This window comes from Aquila chrysaetos, chromosome 22 (genome assembly GCF_900496995.4).
Source record: "Aquila chrysaetos chrysaetos chromosome 22, bAquChr1.4, whole genome shotgun sequence".
Classification (NCBI taxonomy): Eukaryota; Metazoa; Chordata; class Aves; order Accipitriformes; family Accipitridae; genus Aquila; species Aquila chrysaetos.
In genome coordinates, this window is record NC_044025.1 from 9,874,593 (window position 1) to 9,891,194 (window position 16,602).

Below are 16,602 nucleotides of genomic sequence, written 5' to 3' on the forward strand. Positions count from 1 at the left end.
TTCACCCAGTGAGCGATGGAGACGGGGAAGGCCAGCGGCTGGGAGCATGCCAGCGGTGCCAGCTAGGGGCCGCGGCCAGGGGGACAGAGTGAGGCAGCGGCATAGGCTGGGCTGGCATTCGGGTCCCAAGAGCTGCGGGCCACGGAATATTCTCGGTCGGCGCGAGTGCACCGAGTAGGGGGGCTTCGGCACCCTGCAAGCGTCTGGCGGCGAGTCTCGGCCTGTTTTCCCCCCAAAGTGGCAGCAGCATGGCCGCCCAGAGGAGCTGAGCGAGCGGGCCACGGCCCCTGCTGCGCGGGGAGCCTGCCCGGGCTCGCCTCCGGCTTCCCGTTTTTTCCGTCCTAGATGTACACAGAGCAGAAAGCAATTCCTCCCCCAGTCCCGGGAGGGCCCTTGCCCACCTCCAAAAAGCTGGGTGAGCCCCACCAAGCCCCTCTCCCAGGGCCAGCATGGAGCTGCGGGGACATATTTTGGGGAACCTCTTTGCTCGGGACCGCCTGGCCCCGAGGTGGCTCTGGTCACTCCTCGCCAGCTCTGTGCCCAGGGGGTTTCCCCACCGGCACCCTGTGGCCGTGCTCCGCTCGCCTCCCTCCCTCCTCAGGCACAGCATCCATGCACCTGGGGTGGGGGTACCTCTGCCCACCTCCCCGCAGCCAGCTGGGCCGAGCATCCCATGGCTGGCAGAGGGGGATGCTGGAGGAGCCATGCTTTCCCCCGCCTCCTGCCTGCCCGTCCCTGCCCACGCCCGGGCAGGCACCGGGCAGAGCAGGAGCACCCATCCCGCCACGGAGCCTCAGCACCAACCTCCCCCCCGCCCCACGCAGCCAGCCACCCCGCGCACCAGCGCGCCCACCCGCGTGCCCACCCGCTCCCTCCATCCACGGTCACCTACCTGCCACCCCGCACCTGTGGCGGGGCACCGCGGGGACGTGGGCACACGCCGGCCACCTCCTCCCGGCACATTATAACCCGCCACTGGGACCCCGGTGCCGCCAGCCGGGGATTTTTAAGCGGCTGGCATAGGAGCCCTCGGCAAAAAACTCCTTCCAGGCTGCTCAGAAGCTGGAAAACCTTTTTCTTTTTACCTTATATGAGCTGCAGGAGGAGGCCAGGCTGCCGACGGGCACCGCTGTCAGGGGCGCCGAGGGGATCCATTGGCTGGGGTGCCGTCACGTGGGCCCGCCGCCGCGACCCGCCGCCGCGCAGCCGAGTGTTGCTTTTACCCCCTAAGGAAGGGCTGCTTGACAATTTTCATATTTCTTCTAAATTTGGAGATTTCAGACAATGCTGGGAGGCTTGGCTTGGGATGCCAGAGGCCCATGTGGAAGTCATTAAGTCGGAGAGGGGGAGCGAGGGAAGGAGGGCTGGGGGGAGCAGGGGGGAGGAGAGCGGCCAGGGCTGTGCCGGCTGCCAGCGACGCGCCTGGGAACCCAGGCCATCCCACCCGGAGAAAGTTGTTTGCAATAACTGACTTCCTCCCGGCCCCGAGACCGTGCACGGGGGGGGGACACGCGCATCCCACCGCCGGTGGGGTGGGGGTCCGGCGAGGCGGGCCGGCCGTGGGGCTGGGGAGCCGGGGCGGCGCTGGCGTCTGTCCCACCGGCCGGGGGAAGGAAGCGGAGATGCTCCCTGGCCCGGCTGGAGGTGGCTCGTGATTCCCATTACTTTGAAAAGCTCCATCTGGCCTGGGAAAAAAGGCATTTCGGCGGCCACGGGGCTCTCGCCAGGCTGCCTGGGTGTGCAGGGTGAGATCCCTGGGTGCCGGTGGGGCTGGGACCCCCATGGGACGGTGGTGGCAGGGCCAGGGCTGCAGGGCCAGATGCGTGTGGCACCTTCCCCCAGGTTTTAGCAGCACGGGGAGCCGGCGTGCGAGCTCCATCACCGCGGGGCTGCGTCGGCCCCGGCCCCTCCTGGCCCCTCCTGGCCCGTGAGTCCATGTATGGCCTCGAGCCGGCACTGGGGCCCTCTTAACGAGCGGCCAGTTGGCCAGTTGGGAAACACCTGGCACCGAAGCGCCTTCGTTCTCCTGCACTGGTCTCCAGCCCCCAGCATGGCAGGGAAGGGGGTCACCTCTGCTCCGGACACCGCTGCCCTGCCCCGAGGCTCTCCGGGTGATACAGCTGTTTGCAGGGCTGTGCTGGGATCCCCCCAGGCAGTGAAGCCAGCAGCGGAGCACGGCTCCGAAGGAGGAGGAAGCAGCCGCTGCGGGGTCCTCTGCAGCGAGCGATAACTGAGGGAGAGCCAGGGGGAGGCACCAACAGCTTCTCCTCCGGGTTTTCCAAGGTGGTGTCACTCCCTGGGGGGAGCAAAGAGCTGGTCTCTGGGGTCTCATGCCCTGAGAGGTCCCCTGGCTCGTGGGAAGGAGCTCGATCCTGAGCCATGCACAGGCACAGCGGCAGCAGTGGCTGCTGAGCACTCCTGGTGCCTGGGGACGTTCATGCACTGCCCTAGTCTCAGGGGGGACAAACAGAGTAAGAGTCTGGTGGGGCAGGACTTCCACCAGCGACACATCCCGGAGGGGCCAGGAAAGGAGAGGGGCCCTACCGTCCCCGGACCCCCAAGCCTGGGAGCTGGGGACAGCCCCAAAGCCAGGACCGGGGCCCCTCTGCCTTCGTGCCAGGCTTTGTACAGGGATGGTGTGGAGTGCTTGGCATCCCTCCGGCTGCCCCAGACTTAGGCACCACTTCAGCACTGAAGCCCCTGCTACAGGAGCCAAACATCCCTGCAGCACCTCTGTGTCCCTCCCCCGCCCCGAGACATCCCTCCCACACTGAGGCCATGGCTGGCCACCAGCCCCCTCGCCCCACTAGCCTTGCGCCCCTGCAAACTGGGTGGCCACCGGCCCAGCACAGCTCTGGATGGCTGCAGGCATCTCTGGAGGGTCAGGGCTGGAAATGAAGCCCTGCTGCCTTCGGCTGGCAGGGAGATGGGTGCTCAGAGTCACCCAGCTCACCTGGGGGAGGTGAAAGCAATCAAGCTGGCAAAGCCAGCTCTGAACTGGCTAGCCTGGTTTTGTTCAGCTGCTGGAGAAACACCCACAGCTGGTAAGAGGGAGCGTGGGCAAGTCGCTTTGGGAGTTAAAGAGGTGAGGAGGAGAGGCAGCGGCTGGCCAGGCTGCTGCGGAGCACCCAGCCAGCCAGCTGGCTCTGGGGACGGTGCCCTGAGGTGCGAGCGGGGGGACAGTGGGGAGCAAAACCAGTGCAGAGGAGCTGTACCAGCAACAGGGTTCAGGGAGGGAGGGGGCGAGTCGTCCGGGAGGTTGCTGCCCTGCCAGCTGCGGTAAAGGAGAAGCAGGGAACCAAACTGTGCTTTTTGCACCACTACACACACACAGACACTCACGTGCACACACTCACATCTCTCTCCGCTCCAGACACCCTGCAGCAATGAACACCACGGCCAGGCCATCACAAAACAGGGAAATGCGGGAACTACCATGTGCTCAGCCCTGCTCCCTTCTCTGCAGTGGGGACCGCAGGGCTGGCAGGCCAGCACTACCCGGCGGGGGTGAGTACAAAACATGGGAAAGCAAATGCCAGCACAGCCCCGGGGGATGCTCAGCATCTGCCAGGAGAGCAGGGACTGGAGTGGCAGTGCCTGAACCTGCCCGCAGCATGCCCAAACCGGGGAGGAGGGAGAGAGGCAGCTGGTGTCCTCCAAGGAGCCAGAGCCATCATCGAGGTACCTGGCCAGGAATATGAAGGACTTTCCTGCAGCTGCTGGCAGCAGACTGGAAAAAAAACCCCAACCCTGCTTGTTTCAATCCCTGCACGCACAGAGATCTAGTAGCCCCGTGGCAGGACAAGCCTCGATTTTGCCATGGCCCAGGAGCAGCCAGCTCCCAGCGGGTCTGCCTGCAGTCACTGGGGTGCGGGGCCGAGCCCGGGCTGGGCTGGACATGTGAAAGGAACTGTACAGCGCGCAGCCCTGCCGCATGCCACCCCGCAGCAGGGGCATCCCCCTCCCTCCGCTGCAGATAAGCCTTGGTGTGCGGCACAGAGCTAGGACAGCACGTGTGGCGTGTCCCCAGGACACGCTGGGGCTCCTCCCTGGGCACGGAGCCCTCCCGTGCCGCATCCGACCCCCATACCCCTTGCTGTGTCGGGTACCCCATGCCCAAGGGTACCGAGCTCATCCCCATCCCGTGCCCTGGGAGCCCAGCAGCCTCACTGGGAGCCAGCACGGAGCCGGCAACTCCTGGTCCCCGCCGCCCTCAGTCCCCTCTCCCCTCCGCATGGCCACACAGCCCCTGCTCTCGGTGGGCTGGCTTTGAGTGAAGCACAACTAACTGCTGCCATTAAACAAACCCTATAATTAGAAACCAGGTTTCCTAAATGAAGTGAAAAATGTAACGTTAGCCTCTGTTTGTTCGCTGGATGCTGCTCTCTTGTTCCATGACCCAGAGGGGTCGTGCCCTGTGGTTTCTGAGAAGCCTTAATAAGGTAATGTTTAGGAGGTTACTATCTTTACAACTCTTGTCTTATTACAACTCCATAAGAAAAACATTTGGGGCAAAGCAGGATTCCTTGGCGCGGGTTTGTTTTTGTTACTCCTTCTCTAAGATGCTGCCCAGCGATCCCTCCTCATGGCAGATTCAGTTTCAGTATCTCCACAAAAGTGATTTTCTTTTTTTCCCCACCCTCCATCAACCTCCAGCCCCCTTGGCTGGGCGTGAGGGCCCGAGTGGTCCCGGACAGCCCCGCTCCCGTCCCAGGCAGGTGGTGAGGGGACCGCTGGCTGCCGTGCACGGGGTGATGCCACAAGGCAGCGATGGAGAGAGAGCCCCCGGGCAGGCTCTGCGGGGCTGCTCCCACCTTCCCGAGAGCCCAGGGAGCAATAAGAGAAACCTCTCTCCCATGAGCCCTGCTAACATCCAAACACACCGAATATACAGCCTTTTCATCTGCTGCCTGACATCAGAGGGGGCTGCTGGGGGGCAGGCGGGCATTTCTGAGCCCGTATATTATTACACCCGAGAGCAGGCAGTCCTTGCCTCCCTCGCCCTCATGCATGCGCCGTTTCCGTTGCAGGGGCAGGACGGTGTGATTAATGGGCAAGCTGGGCTGGAGCAGCTCTGAAGGTCACCTTCAGGACTGGCCTGTGCTGCTTTGTAAATCCCTTCTCTCCACGGACTGCTGAAACAGCAGCATGTAGGAACAGAGGATGGGGACCAGGGCAGATGACTTTCTGCCCTGACTTCAAACTACCAGTTCCCCCCCGGTGACGACTCTGTGGCTGCGTGCCCAGGGCTGCAGGGAGGAGAGGTTTGACTTGAGCATGACCTGCCAGGGCAGACGTCAGTGTCACCGCTGAACTTTCCATTTACCTCCGCCTTCTGCCTTGCCCTGAGAAACTGGGAACTTGGATGCCTGCCCACAAGCAAAAGTCACCAAAGCCCTAAAAATAAGAGGCTTTCTCCTCGCAGACCCGGAGGGCATCACTGCCCTGGAAGCACATCTCTGGGAGCTCCCTCCAGCCCCGTGGCCTTACAGGGCGGGCAGCAGGGATGGCTCCAGGCTGCTCCTACACGGGGCTGGAGGGCCAGCCCTTCCCGTGGCCAGGAGCTGGGATGCAGAGGGTGTCCTGGCAGGACTGTGTCTCACCTTTGCAATCCAGCACGAAATGCAGCCACCCCTCCAAAGCGCTCAGGGGTTGGTGTCTGACCACCACGGTGGCTGCCTTAGGCTGCAGGGGGAAGCAAAACCGAGTTATTTGGAAACCCAACACTTCCCACCCATGCTGTGTGCTGGTGGGCAGTGGGGCACAGCCAGTACAGGCTGAGGCCAGGAGCCCAAAGGGCTGGGGAAGGCAGGAGGGTAAGCGTGGGGGACATGGGGGGAGCAGAGCACAGGGCCAGGTGCCCATCAGGTTTGGTAGGCTGACGGGATCTGTGCCCGGGTAGTGCCTCGGCGGTTCCTGCAGCCTCCCTGCCTGGAGAAGACCACAGCTCTGCCCTGCTCCATCCTATGGGGAGCTGGGGCTGCCCCACGCAGAGCACCCAGAGGGGTCCCGCTGGGATCAGGGTCTGTCCCTGCTGTGCCCTCACACCGCCCCCCCCCCCCCCGCCCCAGCTGCCATAGGGTGAGCCAGATGTGGGGCAGCAGCAGAAGGGAGCCGCCGGGGCAGCTGTCCGCACTGCACCGGGCGCTGTGCCGGGCAGGGGCGGAAGGAAGCGGGTGTTTCCAACACAGGGAGTGGGAGAGCAGCCTTTTTCCATCAGGTCCATCTCCAGGAGCAGAAAGCAAAAGAAAACAAAAAGCAGGAGAGGAGCGGGGCAGGAGGAACCTGTGCATCTGGATCGTGTAACCAGCAACGTGCTGTAAACGCTGGGCGGCTGATGGATGCTCCGGCGGGGCCGCAGCAGGATGTGCCGGACGTGCACCTTCCCTCCCGCCCCGCCGTCCCGGCGCTGCCGGCGGCTGCTCTCCCGACGCCTCTGGCCCCCCGTGAGCCTCCTGCCTAGGGCTGGGCAGGCTGGGGTGCTGCTGCCCCCACGGCCCCCAGCCCCAAAGGACAACCCTGCACAGCTCTGCCTCCCGATGCCAAAGCCCGGCTGTTATCTCACACGTGTGATCCAAAGGGCGTGATTTACAGACAGCCCAGAGCGTCACCCAGCTCCCCATCCAAGAAGGCAGAAGGGCCGCCGAGACAGCTGGATGAGGGTTATATGAATAATACTGTCCTTCGATGTAGAACCCAGGTGCGGCAAGACCCCGGGCTGCCGACAGCTCGTCCAGCCCCTCTCACAGCCACCACGGTCACCCCTCCTGCCCACGGCACCCCGGCACCTCAGGGTGGCTCTGCAGCCGCAGCACCCACATGGGGGGATGCCTCTTCCCTCCCACGGGAAAACCCTTCCTACCAGGGAGGGGATTCTGGAGACAGTGCCGGCAGCACAGGGGCATGGGAGGAGATGGGTCCGTGTCCCATGACAGCTGCCCGGGGGAGGGCACCCACCCCGTTCGATGCCAGCAACGAATTCCTGGCCACCCTCGCCAGCCAGGCTGTGGCTCTGTGTTTATGCAACGGCAGGAGCCGGCAGAATTAAGCACTTTTTGTTTTTCCCTTTTTTGAGAACGAGGAGTTTTAATTCCCACCAAACAATGTTCTTTTTCCAGCAAGCTTAAAATAAGCCTTTTTGGCCCAGGCGTCTGCGGAGCCACTCACGCGCTGAGCGGGCCTTTGTGCAAATATGGATGTGAGCACCGCGCTGCCGGCTCGGCCGGGTGCTACCTGCCGGGGAGCGGTGGGGGGACACGGGAGGTCCCCGGCCCCAGCCCTCCTCCCTGCCGTGGCGCGGGGCTGGCTCTGGCGAGGCCAGCTCACTGGAGCATGCTTATGTTTGATGAGTGGAAAATGTTGCTCACGCAGAGATGGGAGGTGCCGTGGTTGTGCCGGCAGCTCCCACCGGCCCTGGCCGCCGGGTCCATGGGTGTGTGTGTGCTCAGGTGTGCTGGGGCCTGATCCCAGCACGGAGGATCCGGGCTCGGGAGCAGCCTGGTGCCCGGAGAAGTGGCCATGCCCTGTAGCGTGGCACCAGCAGTGATGCTGCCCACTGCCCACCACAGGTGGAGGGGACCACAGACCCCACGCCAGTGGCTCCCGCTCTGGCAGGGCCATTCCTTCTTCTGAAAAAAGGCAAAAAGCTATTTTCTGCCAGGGTGGGAATTGTGGTCTGATTCCCCCCATTCCCCTACTTGCAGGTCCTGTCGTGTGCTCTGCCACAGGCTCCCTGGCCAGTGCATCCCTCCTGCCGAGCATGGCATGGCACAGCACAGCTGCCCTGCATCCCCCTACCCCAGGAGCTCGGGCTTGCCTTGGGGCATGGCAGCAGGTTCTGTGACGGTGACCCTGGGAAATATGTGCCTGCGTTTACTCGGGGCAGGTAGAGCCTATCTTCACAGCACCTCCTGCCCTGTTTGGGGGCCTGTTCCCACTCTCCAGGCTCTGCTTTCCACCCAAGTTTCCCGTGGCAGTGGGGCAATGTGGTGGGGAGGTAGCAGGGATGAGCACAGACAACAAAACCCAAAAGCACATTCCCCTCTCCCCCCCAGGTAGCCCAATCCAAGGAGAGCCATGCGGGGGATTCCAGCCCTTCCTGGCCACCTGCTCCCTTGCCTCCCCGCACAGGACTGACCCCAGCGAACCCCACTCCCACAGGGGCGACACCACGGCTGGCACGGGCACACAGATCCCACTGGCTGCCCTGTCCCAGCCGGGAGGCAGGGGCTGGCCATAACCCAGCCGCCCACGCACCCCAGCCCCTTCCCTTGCATGAGGCTGGTGGGGAAAAGCCGCCCGTGCCCGCCCCCGCCTCCCCCAGCTTATCAAATTTGGCCATGTCTGAAAAGCCCTGGTTTCCTTTTCACCAAAAAAGATCAAAACTGGGTAATTGGCTGCCGGCGCAGATGCCTCTGAGTCTCTCTCATGTGTAAACAGCATTGCCGAGTGCTGACACAACGCAGGCGGCTGCGGCACACGCAGGCGGCCGGCACCCTCCGGGCTCCCTGGGCCCAGGGCTGCTCGCTGGTCCTTCTTGGGGTATCACAGAATAGGGGGTGAAATTGCTGGGGTGCAGGCAGGGGCTGGCTCGGCACCCCAGAAAAGGCTGGTAGTGGAGGGCCGGGCACTGCCGTACCAGCCGGTGCAGCGAAGGCAAGGTGGCTGCAGGACCCCTGCTACGGCCAGGTCCCCTCGGCCAGATCCCCGAGGTGACAAAAGGGACATGCTGTGCTCAATGCACAGCATCAGACCTCACCCGAGGGGATGGCAAAGCCCCTGAAATGCTGTTCTGGGGCTGTTCTTGGAGATGTTAACGTGGGCTGGGGCTCCCCTGTGGGTGGGAGTAGCTGGGCTGCGTTCCCTGCTGCATCCCGGGGATGGTGGGGCTGGGAGGAGGAGAGGGGTGGTGTGAATTGGGGGTGCAGTGAGTTTTACCCTATTTGCGGAGTTTTCTAGAGGCCCAGTTCCTGGACTAGGAAAAGGAGGTGGAAATTTCCCGCCGCCCTACAAATCACAAGGGCCTTCAAACCCCTGGGGATGTACAGCAAGTCGGGAGGCAGAGGGAAACTCAACATCTGGTGCTGCCACAAAAGGTGGTGGTGCTGGGGAGGGATGAAAGGGGAGGCAGAAAACACCAAAGAGAGGTGGAGCAGCCCCCCAGCGCCGCCCGGCCTCCGGGGGCAGCAGCCCTAACGATGTAAAGGGCCCCTCCAAAGGAGCGGGGCAGACCCTGCCGTCCGTGAGCGTGGGGAGCAGCACCGGGCACCGCCGCCTCCCGCGGCCGGCGGGGGCTGGCAGGGGAGGAGGGATGGAGGGATGGATGGAGGGGAGGAGGGATGGAGGGAGGGAAGTTGCGGAGGAGGGATGCAGAGGGCAAGGACGGAGGGCTGGCGGTGCGGTTGCGTGGAAGACAGCACCATCGTGTGGCACAGCGGCTGCCTGGCCGCAGGGACGGGGACAGCCCAGGGCAGGGGAGGGGCTGCAATGCCGGGGTGCTGCAGCCCCCAGTCCACGCCCCGGGCCAGCCCCCTCCCGAAGGAGGCCCCTTTTCCCCCCTCCCTGGGACGGGGCGTCGCAGCCGGCACCTCCCGTGCCTCAGTTTCCCCCACCGCAGCAGCCTGCATCCCAATGCTTGGCCCCGGGAAGCCGGGGCAAGCACGGCAGGGGCAGCACCCCACCGCTAACACCAGCCACCCTGCAGCTCTGGGACCCAGCCCCAAGGCCGGCTGTGAGCAGAGCTGGTCTGTCCCCACTGCCAGGGGTTGGGGACGGGTTTGGGGACAGCAGGAGGGGAAGGGTTTGGGACAGACAGACCAGGGGTCCAAGAAGTGATGGCTGCCATAGCCTCACCGCTGGGCAGAAGGGTCTGGTGGCTCCTAGGGACAGCAGAGCTGGCGGTGGCACACGGATGACTGCAGGCCCTCAGCTGTCCCCACAGAGACAGCAGGACAGCCCCAGGCTACCTGCACACCTTGCTGCCAGCGCAGGACACATCCCGCCCCCGGTCTTCCCGCAAGCCCCTGCTCCTCCAGCCCAGCAGCCACGTCCCTCCTGGCCCCAGCAGGGCTGTGACCACGCTGGTGGCACCAACAGAGCCCAAACCCCCTCCCCGGCACAAGGTTTTGCGCAGCAAGCCCCTCCGGGCTGCCTGGTCCAGAGGGGACCCGCCACCGTCCACAGCCACAGCCGCAGGTGGAGCCAGCACCCGGGGAGAGGCGGCTGGTGGCCGAGTCCCAGACCATGCTGGCCCCTCGCCCTGCTGGCGCCGAGGCTCGCTGGCACCTCGGGGACCGGACACACCTCCGGCAGAGCGGAGCCAGGGGCTGAGGCTTTCCCTTTTTAGCTCCCCGGCTCGCTGGTGCCAGCCACACTGCAGGACGGCAGCCGGCAGCCCCTCCGCGGCGATGGAGCGGGCTCCAAACCTGGTAGGTGACTGCATGGCAGCTAACGGCTTGCTCCTCGTTTTCCTTCTTTAATGTAATTATTTGCACGCTTGTTTACGGGTGGCTACCTAGGTTTGTTTGCTTTGGAGATGCACGCTGTGGCCTGCCAGGCCCATCGCTCCCACGCCTGGCACGGTGAGGATGCAACAGCCTCGGAGAGCAAAGCCGTGACAGTCCGACCGGACAGTCTGGCATCAGAGGGGGAAAACGGCCCCGCTGAGCGGTCCCTGCCCCGGGGCACCGCACACCCATGGGAAGGGCTGCAGGACGGAGGGCAGGGTGCGGGGCTGCCTGCGGCTGGCTACAGGGACACGAATAGCAGGGAGCAGCACTACAGAAAGCAACTTTGTTTGCCGCTGGGCACCGTGCCGGGTGTCAGCACACGGGAGCTTGGCCCTGCGACGCCAGGGGGAGAAGGAAAGGAAAAAGCATCTTTCTTTTCTCTCTCACCGTCCTCGGAGCACAGAGGGAGGGAGAGGAGAGTTTGGATAAAGATGCCATTCTTGACTGTCTCATCTCTAAAGCTCCTTTTAAACCAGAGGCTGCCCAGGTACAGCCTGAGCCGAGGGCGTCCCCATCCCTCCCAGCACACAGCTGCCTCGGGGTGGACAGGGAAGGGACCGGGCATGGCTCGGGCAGGGGCACTTTGGGCAATGCAGATTGCCAGCTGCAACCAGGACAAGGGACTTTGCAGCCACACGCATCCGCTGGGGCCTGGGCTAGGGTCTCACCACAACCGTGTGCCCACCACCCCTGCACACTGCCCTCGCGTGCTTCCACGGGTCTCGCCCACAGGCCAGCGTTGCCCTTTGGGGGTTGCACATGCCACCCCAAAGTCAATGCGGTCCTGCCACCAGCCAGTGACCCATGGGAGGTAGGAGAGCTCCCCTTCTGTGCCAGCCCTGCAGCCCGGGCAGCCATGCACCATCCTCCTTCCTCCTCAGCTTCTCCTCTGCATCTTCACCTTTGCCATGGTCCTGGTCCCCGAAGCGAAGGACCAAAGCAAGGCAGCGAAGGGCAGGAGAAGGGGTCTGACGCGGCCCCCCACGGCTGCCCCTGCCCTCGCCTGGGCTCTGGACGACCCCTATACCACCATGGCAGACTACGAGCGCAGCATCCAGGACATGGTGCGCCAGCTGAGGAACAGCTCTGAGCCGGGCGACACCAAGTGCCAGGTCAACTTGAGGCTCTGGAGGTCCAACCGGAGGAGCCTGTCCCCCTGGGCCTACAGGTGAGCTTGGGGCAGGGACCTCGGGGACACGCACGGTGGCTCTGTGCCAGCAAGCGCCGCGGTGGCCACGGCTCCAGCATCATGGGGCTGCGGTGGCTGCCGGGGAGTGCGATGCAACGCAGCATCCCATTTCACCCTGCGGAGGCATTGCCCTGCCTGTCCCCAGCTGCCCACTGCCCCCCATCTCACCGTCTCTCCAGCATCATCTTGCTTTCCCTCTCCTCCAGCATAAACCACGACGCAACACGGATCCCGGCAGACATCCCTGAGGCCCGATGCCTCTGCACTGGCTGTATCAACCCCTTCACGATGCAGGAGGACCGCACCATGGCCAGCATTCCCATCTACAGCCGGCTGCCCGTCCGCCGGCTGCTCTGCCAGGTGCTGGACGACGTGGGGCACAAGCCTTCTGGGAAGAAGTGTCAAAAGAAGTACCAGATGGTCATGGAGACCATCGCTGTGGGCTGCACCTGCATCTTCTGAGGTTGCAAAACTAACCGCTGCAGCTACCTGTGGGCATCTAACCAGCCTGCTCTTGCTTCCTGAGCTTGTCCAGCCCTCTCGGAGAGGGTCACCAGCTGAGCATCAGGGTGAGAAGAGCCCCTGTGCAAGGCAATTCCAGCTACAAGAGTTCCCCAAAATTCCCCTGCAGACTCCATCAACCTCAGACCAAGCAGCCACTTTGTGACACCCAGTGTGGGGGAAGCCCCTGCAAGTCACCCAGCTACGCACTCCCACGGCCGGCCTTGCAGCAAGACACTGCCCCGAGCCCCCTCACCTCCAGGGAGGAGCTCAGCAGGGCAGGCTGGGGGAGAGAAGGAGGCAGCTGCCCGCCAGTCCCTCTGGCTGGGCAGGATCGGGCCTCCTCCCTCCCCAAAGTCCCTGTTTGCCTTTGTTCGCTCATCGGTGCAGCAGCTCCGGGAGCGCCCAACCCTCCCCAGCCCACCTACAAGTTCCTCTGCGCAGGGCCAGGCAGCCCAGGGAGCGGGGCAAGCGGACGGTGGTTTGGCAGCTTCTGAGGTCTTCAATAAAGCGCATTGCTGGCCCCCGTCTGAGCCGCCCCCTGCCTCGGCCCATCGCGCTGCCCCTCCGGCCCTGCCTGCCCGGGGGTGGGTGCTGCCCAGCCTTCTCCCGGCGAGGTTCTTCCACCCCCCAAAACCTTGCTCAGGGAAGCCTGGACACCCCTGGAAACAGGGAGCGCACTGCAGCAGGCACCTCTCCCTGCAAGCCAGGACCTGTGACAGCCCACCTCGCACGCCCATTCCCGGGGTGCTGGGCCAGCGAGCGGGGCTAGGATCCATGCACGCATGGCACGGGAGAGGCCACGGGACATCGTGCCCCAGCCGGAGCCAGCCTTACCACCGAGCTCCCCGGGGACAAAGCCAGGAAGGCAGGAGAGGCTGCCGTGGGAGCCAGGCAGCTTACTGGGGGGGACCCATCTGCTGCTGATACCAGCCAGCCTCATCCTTGAAAGCCCCCTGAGGTCCCTCTCAAAACCAGATGCATAGTGACCCTTTTTCACCAGAAAAGGCACAGGCTCCTTTCCAGTAGAGCCTGGGGAGGGGTAACAGGGAAACTGAGGCACGTGGCACAGACACACAGCAACACTGGGCAGGACTCTATTCCTGAAGGTGACACACGTTCAAGTCATGTGGGACACAGCCCGTCCCTTCTCCCCCAGCCCCAAACCCCCTGGTGTCCCCAAGGCAATAAATACTCCCCAGGCTACTACACGCAGAAGCTCCCAGCCCACCGCCTCCCCTGGGCGTCACAGCTCGGTCTTCACCTTGTGCATCAAGTCCTTCTGGTCGATTTTCTCCAGGTCCTGATGCCAGCGGTTGTAAGCCAGCAGGGCCACGTTTTTGGCCGCCACTGCTATCATCTCCATGGAGCTGGCCACCCACTCCACGCTGCTGAGGTAGAAGAGGTTTTCGTGGAGCACGATGGGTGGGAGGGACTTGGCAGCATCGTAGCGGGGATACGCCTGCCACTCTGTCACCTGCACCGAGTAGTAGGACCTGAAGAGGGTCTTCAGCTGCTGCTTGTCCAGCGGCTGCTGGGAGAGGACACGCCACACCGCGGCCTCCTGGGGCTGCTTGCGACGGAAAGCTGCTGAGATGTTGACAGGACAGATGTTGTCCATGGCATTGAAGAAGAGGTCAGGGGTGTCGGTGGTGAGGATGCTGGCGAAGGGGAAGAGCTTGGGGTCGGGGAAGCCGAAGTAGGAGGAGTTGAGGTAGCCATGCACCACAGAGGTGACGGAGGGCTGGAAGGCTCCGGGGAAGTCGGCGATGGGCGGCTCAAAGTTCTCAAAGGTGAAGTTGCTCCTGCTGGGGTGCAGGGGAGTCGTCACAACCACCATGTCATAGAAAGCTGAGCCATGGCCTTCACCACCCTCGTAGTGCACCTGGTACAGGGCTCTCCCCTCTGAAAAGATATGGTGGACAGTTAGGAGTAGCCCTGAGCCCCAGATGGTATTGCCTTGGCCCCCTTTTTTCTAGCATGGCCTCCATCCCCTGGTTTTCCAGTACACACCAGTGCTGGACCATAGCATCTGATGGTTACGGATGAATTGCTGATGCTTTAGCGCAGTGGAAAGATTTTATCAAGCCTGTGGGAGAAAGTTTCCAGCCTAGTTGCTGGGAAGTTGCCCAGCCTAGTGGGGCAAGGAGGATTGGGGCAGCACAGCCCACTCCCCAAGCCCCAGCTACCCAGCCCTTCTGCTGTGCTGGACAGGGGAGCAAGCCTGCAACAAGGCTGATACCATAGAAGAGACCTGAGGGACCTCAGAAGGGAGAGAGGGGAACCTCAGGGCCGAGATCCGTACCACGGGGCCCCCACCGCATCAGACAAGGGGAGGAGATGGACAGACTCCCAGACCCTCGCCCAAATGCTTTACCAGGACCAGGATGCTCTCCAGTCTCCCAACACTCGCTCTCTGCCCCAGCATCCCCACACTGCCACCACCAACCTCCTGCCCTGGCACCCCCAGACCCACGCCCAGGCCAGCAGCACCCAGAGCAGACCCCGTGCCCAGGCTCACCCGAGCTGTGCAGAGAGACGCCCGTCACCCTGGCCGGGATGACGTTGGCTTTGGTCAGCTTCAGCAGACCTGAACACACCAGCTTGTTGCCTCCTTCCACTGCCCAGGTGCTGCCCTGGGCCCCCGCCAGCGACATGGCTCCTGGGGAGAGGAAGAGGAGGGTGGCTCAACAGCCTGCCCGCGGAGGGGACGCCAGGAAGGAGAGTCACACGGGGAGGAGAGGGAGTCCCCGGTTTAACCTGCAAAGGCGGGCACCAGCACCGACTGCCCGTAGCTGGAGCGCAGGACGGCCGCGATGACGTCGTCCACGAAGCGCTGCGTGACGCCCACCTCCAGCAAGGACTCGGCCACTGAGCGCTGCGTCATGTTGACGAAGGCATCTCCCCCCAGCGAGCGCAGCATCTCCTCCAGGCTGGAGAAGGCGTAGCCGTGCGCCTGGTACTTGTAGATCCTGGAAGGGACAGGAGCACAGGGCACCTGGCGATGCTCCGGTGCCAGGGAAGACCCCCTGCATCCCCCCAGCCCCGCAGGCTCTCCTACCTCATGAACTTCTCCATCACCTCCTCCACCCACATCTGCAGGCGCAGGAAGCTGATGCCATAGTGCCACCAGAGACGGAAAAGGTTGAGCAGGTACCAGTCAGTCTCCTCCAGGACGAAATGCTCCCCGCTGAATATGGCACTCTTCCCTGCCACCTCACGCCGGTGCTTGAGGCCTGCAGGGAGCAGAGGGGCCCCGGCCCCGCCGGGCTGGCACGCCTCCCTGGGGCTGGCCGGCTGCTGGGAAAGGCCAGCGCCAAACACCGCCGCGGTGGGGATGCGGGCAAAGACGCTCTCGGAGGAGCATCAGGGAGTGTGAGACCCCAGGGCACTGGGACCCCAGGCAGATCCTATATGTTGAGGCATCCCATGGAGTTGCTGCTGCCTACTGGGACAAACTGGTGGGAGTTTCTGAACACCCCCCCCCCCCAATTCCACCAGGACCCCTCGCCCCGATGATATCCTGTGCCACCTCGACACTTTCTCTTCCAGGGGACAACAGGGCTGGGGCGCAGGGACAGCAAGAGGGTGACCGCAAGCCTGGGGTGCCGAGGGGGACTGGAAGCAGCCCTCCGCGCTGCCCCAAGCGCACGGCCCGGGGGGCGCCCCAGCCCCCCGGCTCAGGGAGGGAGGCCCTACAAGCGCTGGGGTGCCCGCGCTCACCCAGGATCTTGACGAAGTCCAGCATGTGGAGGCTGAGGGCGTGGATGGAGGCTCCCCTGCTCTCGTACTGCTGCTTATTGACGGTGACGGTGGCCAGCCGCCCGCCCACGCCCGCCGGTTCGTACACGTCCAGCTGCACCTGCGGCCCGAAGTGCTGCTGCAGGAAATAGGCGACGGCCGAGCCGCCCAGCCCGGCGCCCACCACGGCTGCCGGCGGAGAGGGGCGAGGGCGGCCGGGTCAGCAGCGCGCCCCGAGAGAGCAGGGGGACGCCGCTGCCCCCCCGCCCGGAGCGCCGGGTTCCCCGGCCGCGGTGGGGGGGGGTTGGGGAAGAGGCCAGCGCCCCGTGCGAGCGTGGGGATGCCGCGGGGACGGCGCAGGGCTGCACGGCAGCGCGCCCTGCTCCCGCCGCGGAGGGATGCCGGAGCTCCCCTCTCCCGCCCCCGGAGGCAGGCAGCAGGCGAGCAGGGAGGAGGCCGGGTGCCGCCGGTACCCGGCATGGGTGCCCCCTCCCCACCTCAGTACGCTCCCCCCGCCCCCGGCTCCTACCGATGCTGCGCGGCGGGGCGCGGGCGGCGGCGGGCGCGGCCAGGAGGGCGGCGAGGGCCGGCAGGAGCAGCGCGGCGGGCGGCGGGGCCATGGCGCGGACGGCGGCGCGGAGAGCGGCGCGGAGAGCGGGTCCC

The 16,602-nt window shown here is 64.5% G+C and overlaps 2 protein-coding genes across 3 annotated transcripts; one reads left to right on the forward strand and one right to left on the reverse strand.

Annotated features, from left to right (window-relative positions):
• The first annotated feature begins 10,058 nt into the window (after window positions 1–10,058).
• Window positions 10,059–12,758, forward strand: IL17B (interleukin 17B). The gene is made up of 3 exons (XM_029998072.2): window positions 10,059–10,427; window positions 11,390–11,676; window positions 11,904–12,758. Exons 1-3 carry the CDS (start codon window positions 10,407–10,409, stop codon window positions 12,157–12,159), a joined length of 564 nt encoding a protein of 187 aa, XP_029853932.1. The 5' UTR covers window positions 10,059–10,406; the 3' UTR covers window positions 12,160–12,758.
• A 523-nt stretch (window positions 12,759–13,281) lies between these two features.
• On the reverse strand, window positions 13,282–16,574 carry PCYOX1L (prenylcysteine oxidase 1 like). Of its 2 annotated transcripts, none has more exons than XM_029998462.2 (6): window positions 16,469–16,574; window positions 15,922–16,128; window positions 15,260–15,434; window positions 14,959–15,170; window positions 14,720–14,860; window positions 13,282–14,103 (listed from the first exon to the last, which is right to left on the reverse strand). In XM_029998462.2, exons 1-6 carry the CDS (start codon window positions 16,557–16,559, stop codon window positions 13,445–13,447), a joined length of 1,485 nt encoding a protein of 494 aa, XP_029854322.1. In that variant the 5' UTR covers window positions 16,560–16,574; the 3' UTR covers window positions 13,282–13,444. The 2 variants fall into 2 exon arrangements, with proteins under 2 accessions (XP_029854322.1, XP_029854321.1); XM_029998461.2 differs by having other exon boundaries at window positions 15,922–16,060; window positions 16,469–16,496.
• Between the last annotated feature and the right edge of the window lie 28 nt (window positions 16,575–16,602).

Excerpts from the sequence above, each read along its gene's own strand:
- IL17B (XM_029998072.2), top strand. The coding sequence starts at position 10,407 with ATGGAGCGGGCTCCAAACCTG. Across the intron at positions 10,428-11,389 it reads TGGAGCGGGCTCCAAACCTG|CTTCTCCTCTGCATCTTCAC; the intron begins GTAGGTGACTGC and ends CTTCCTCCTCAG. Across the intron at positions 11,677-11,903 it reads CTGTCCCCCTGGGCCTACAG|CATAAACCACGACGCAACAC; the intron begins GTGAGCTTGGGG and ends CCTCTCCTCCAG.
- PCYOX1L (XM_029998462.2), bottom strand. The coding sequence starts at position 16,559 with ATGGCCCCGCCGCCCGCCGCGCTGCTCCTGCCGGCCCTCGCCGCCCTC. Across the intron at positions 15,435-15,921 it reads GGACTTCGTCAAGATCCTGG|GCCTCAAGCACCGGCGTGAG; the intron begins GTGAGCGCGGGC and ends TGCTCCCTGCAG. Across the intron at positions 15,171-15,259 it reads GTGATGGAGAAGTTCATGAG|GATCTACAAGTACCAGGCGC; the intron begins GTAGGAGAGCCT and ends TGTCCCTTCCAG.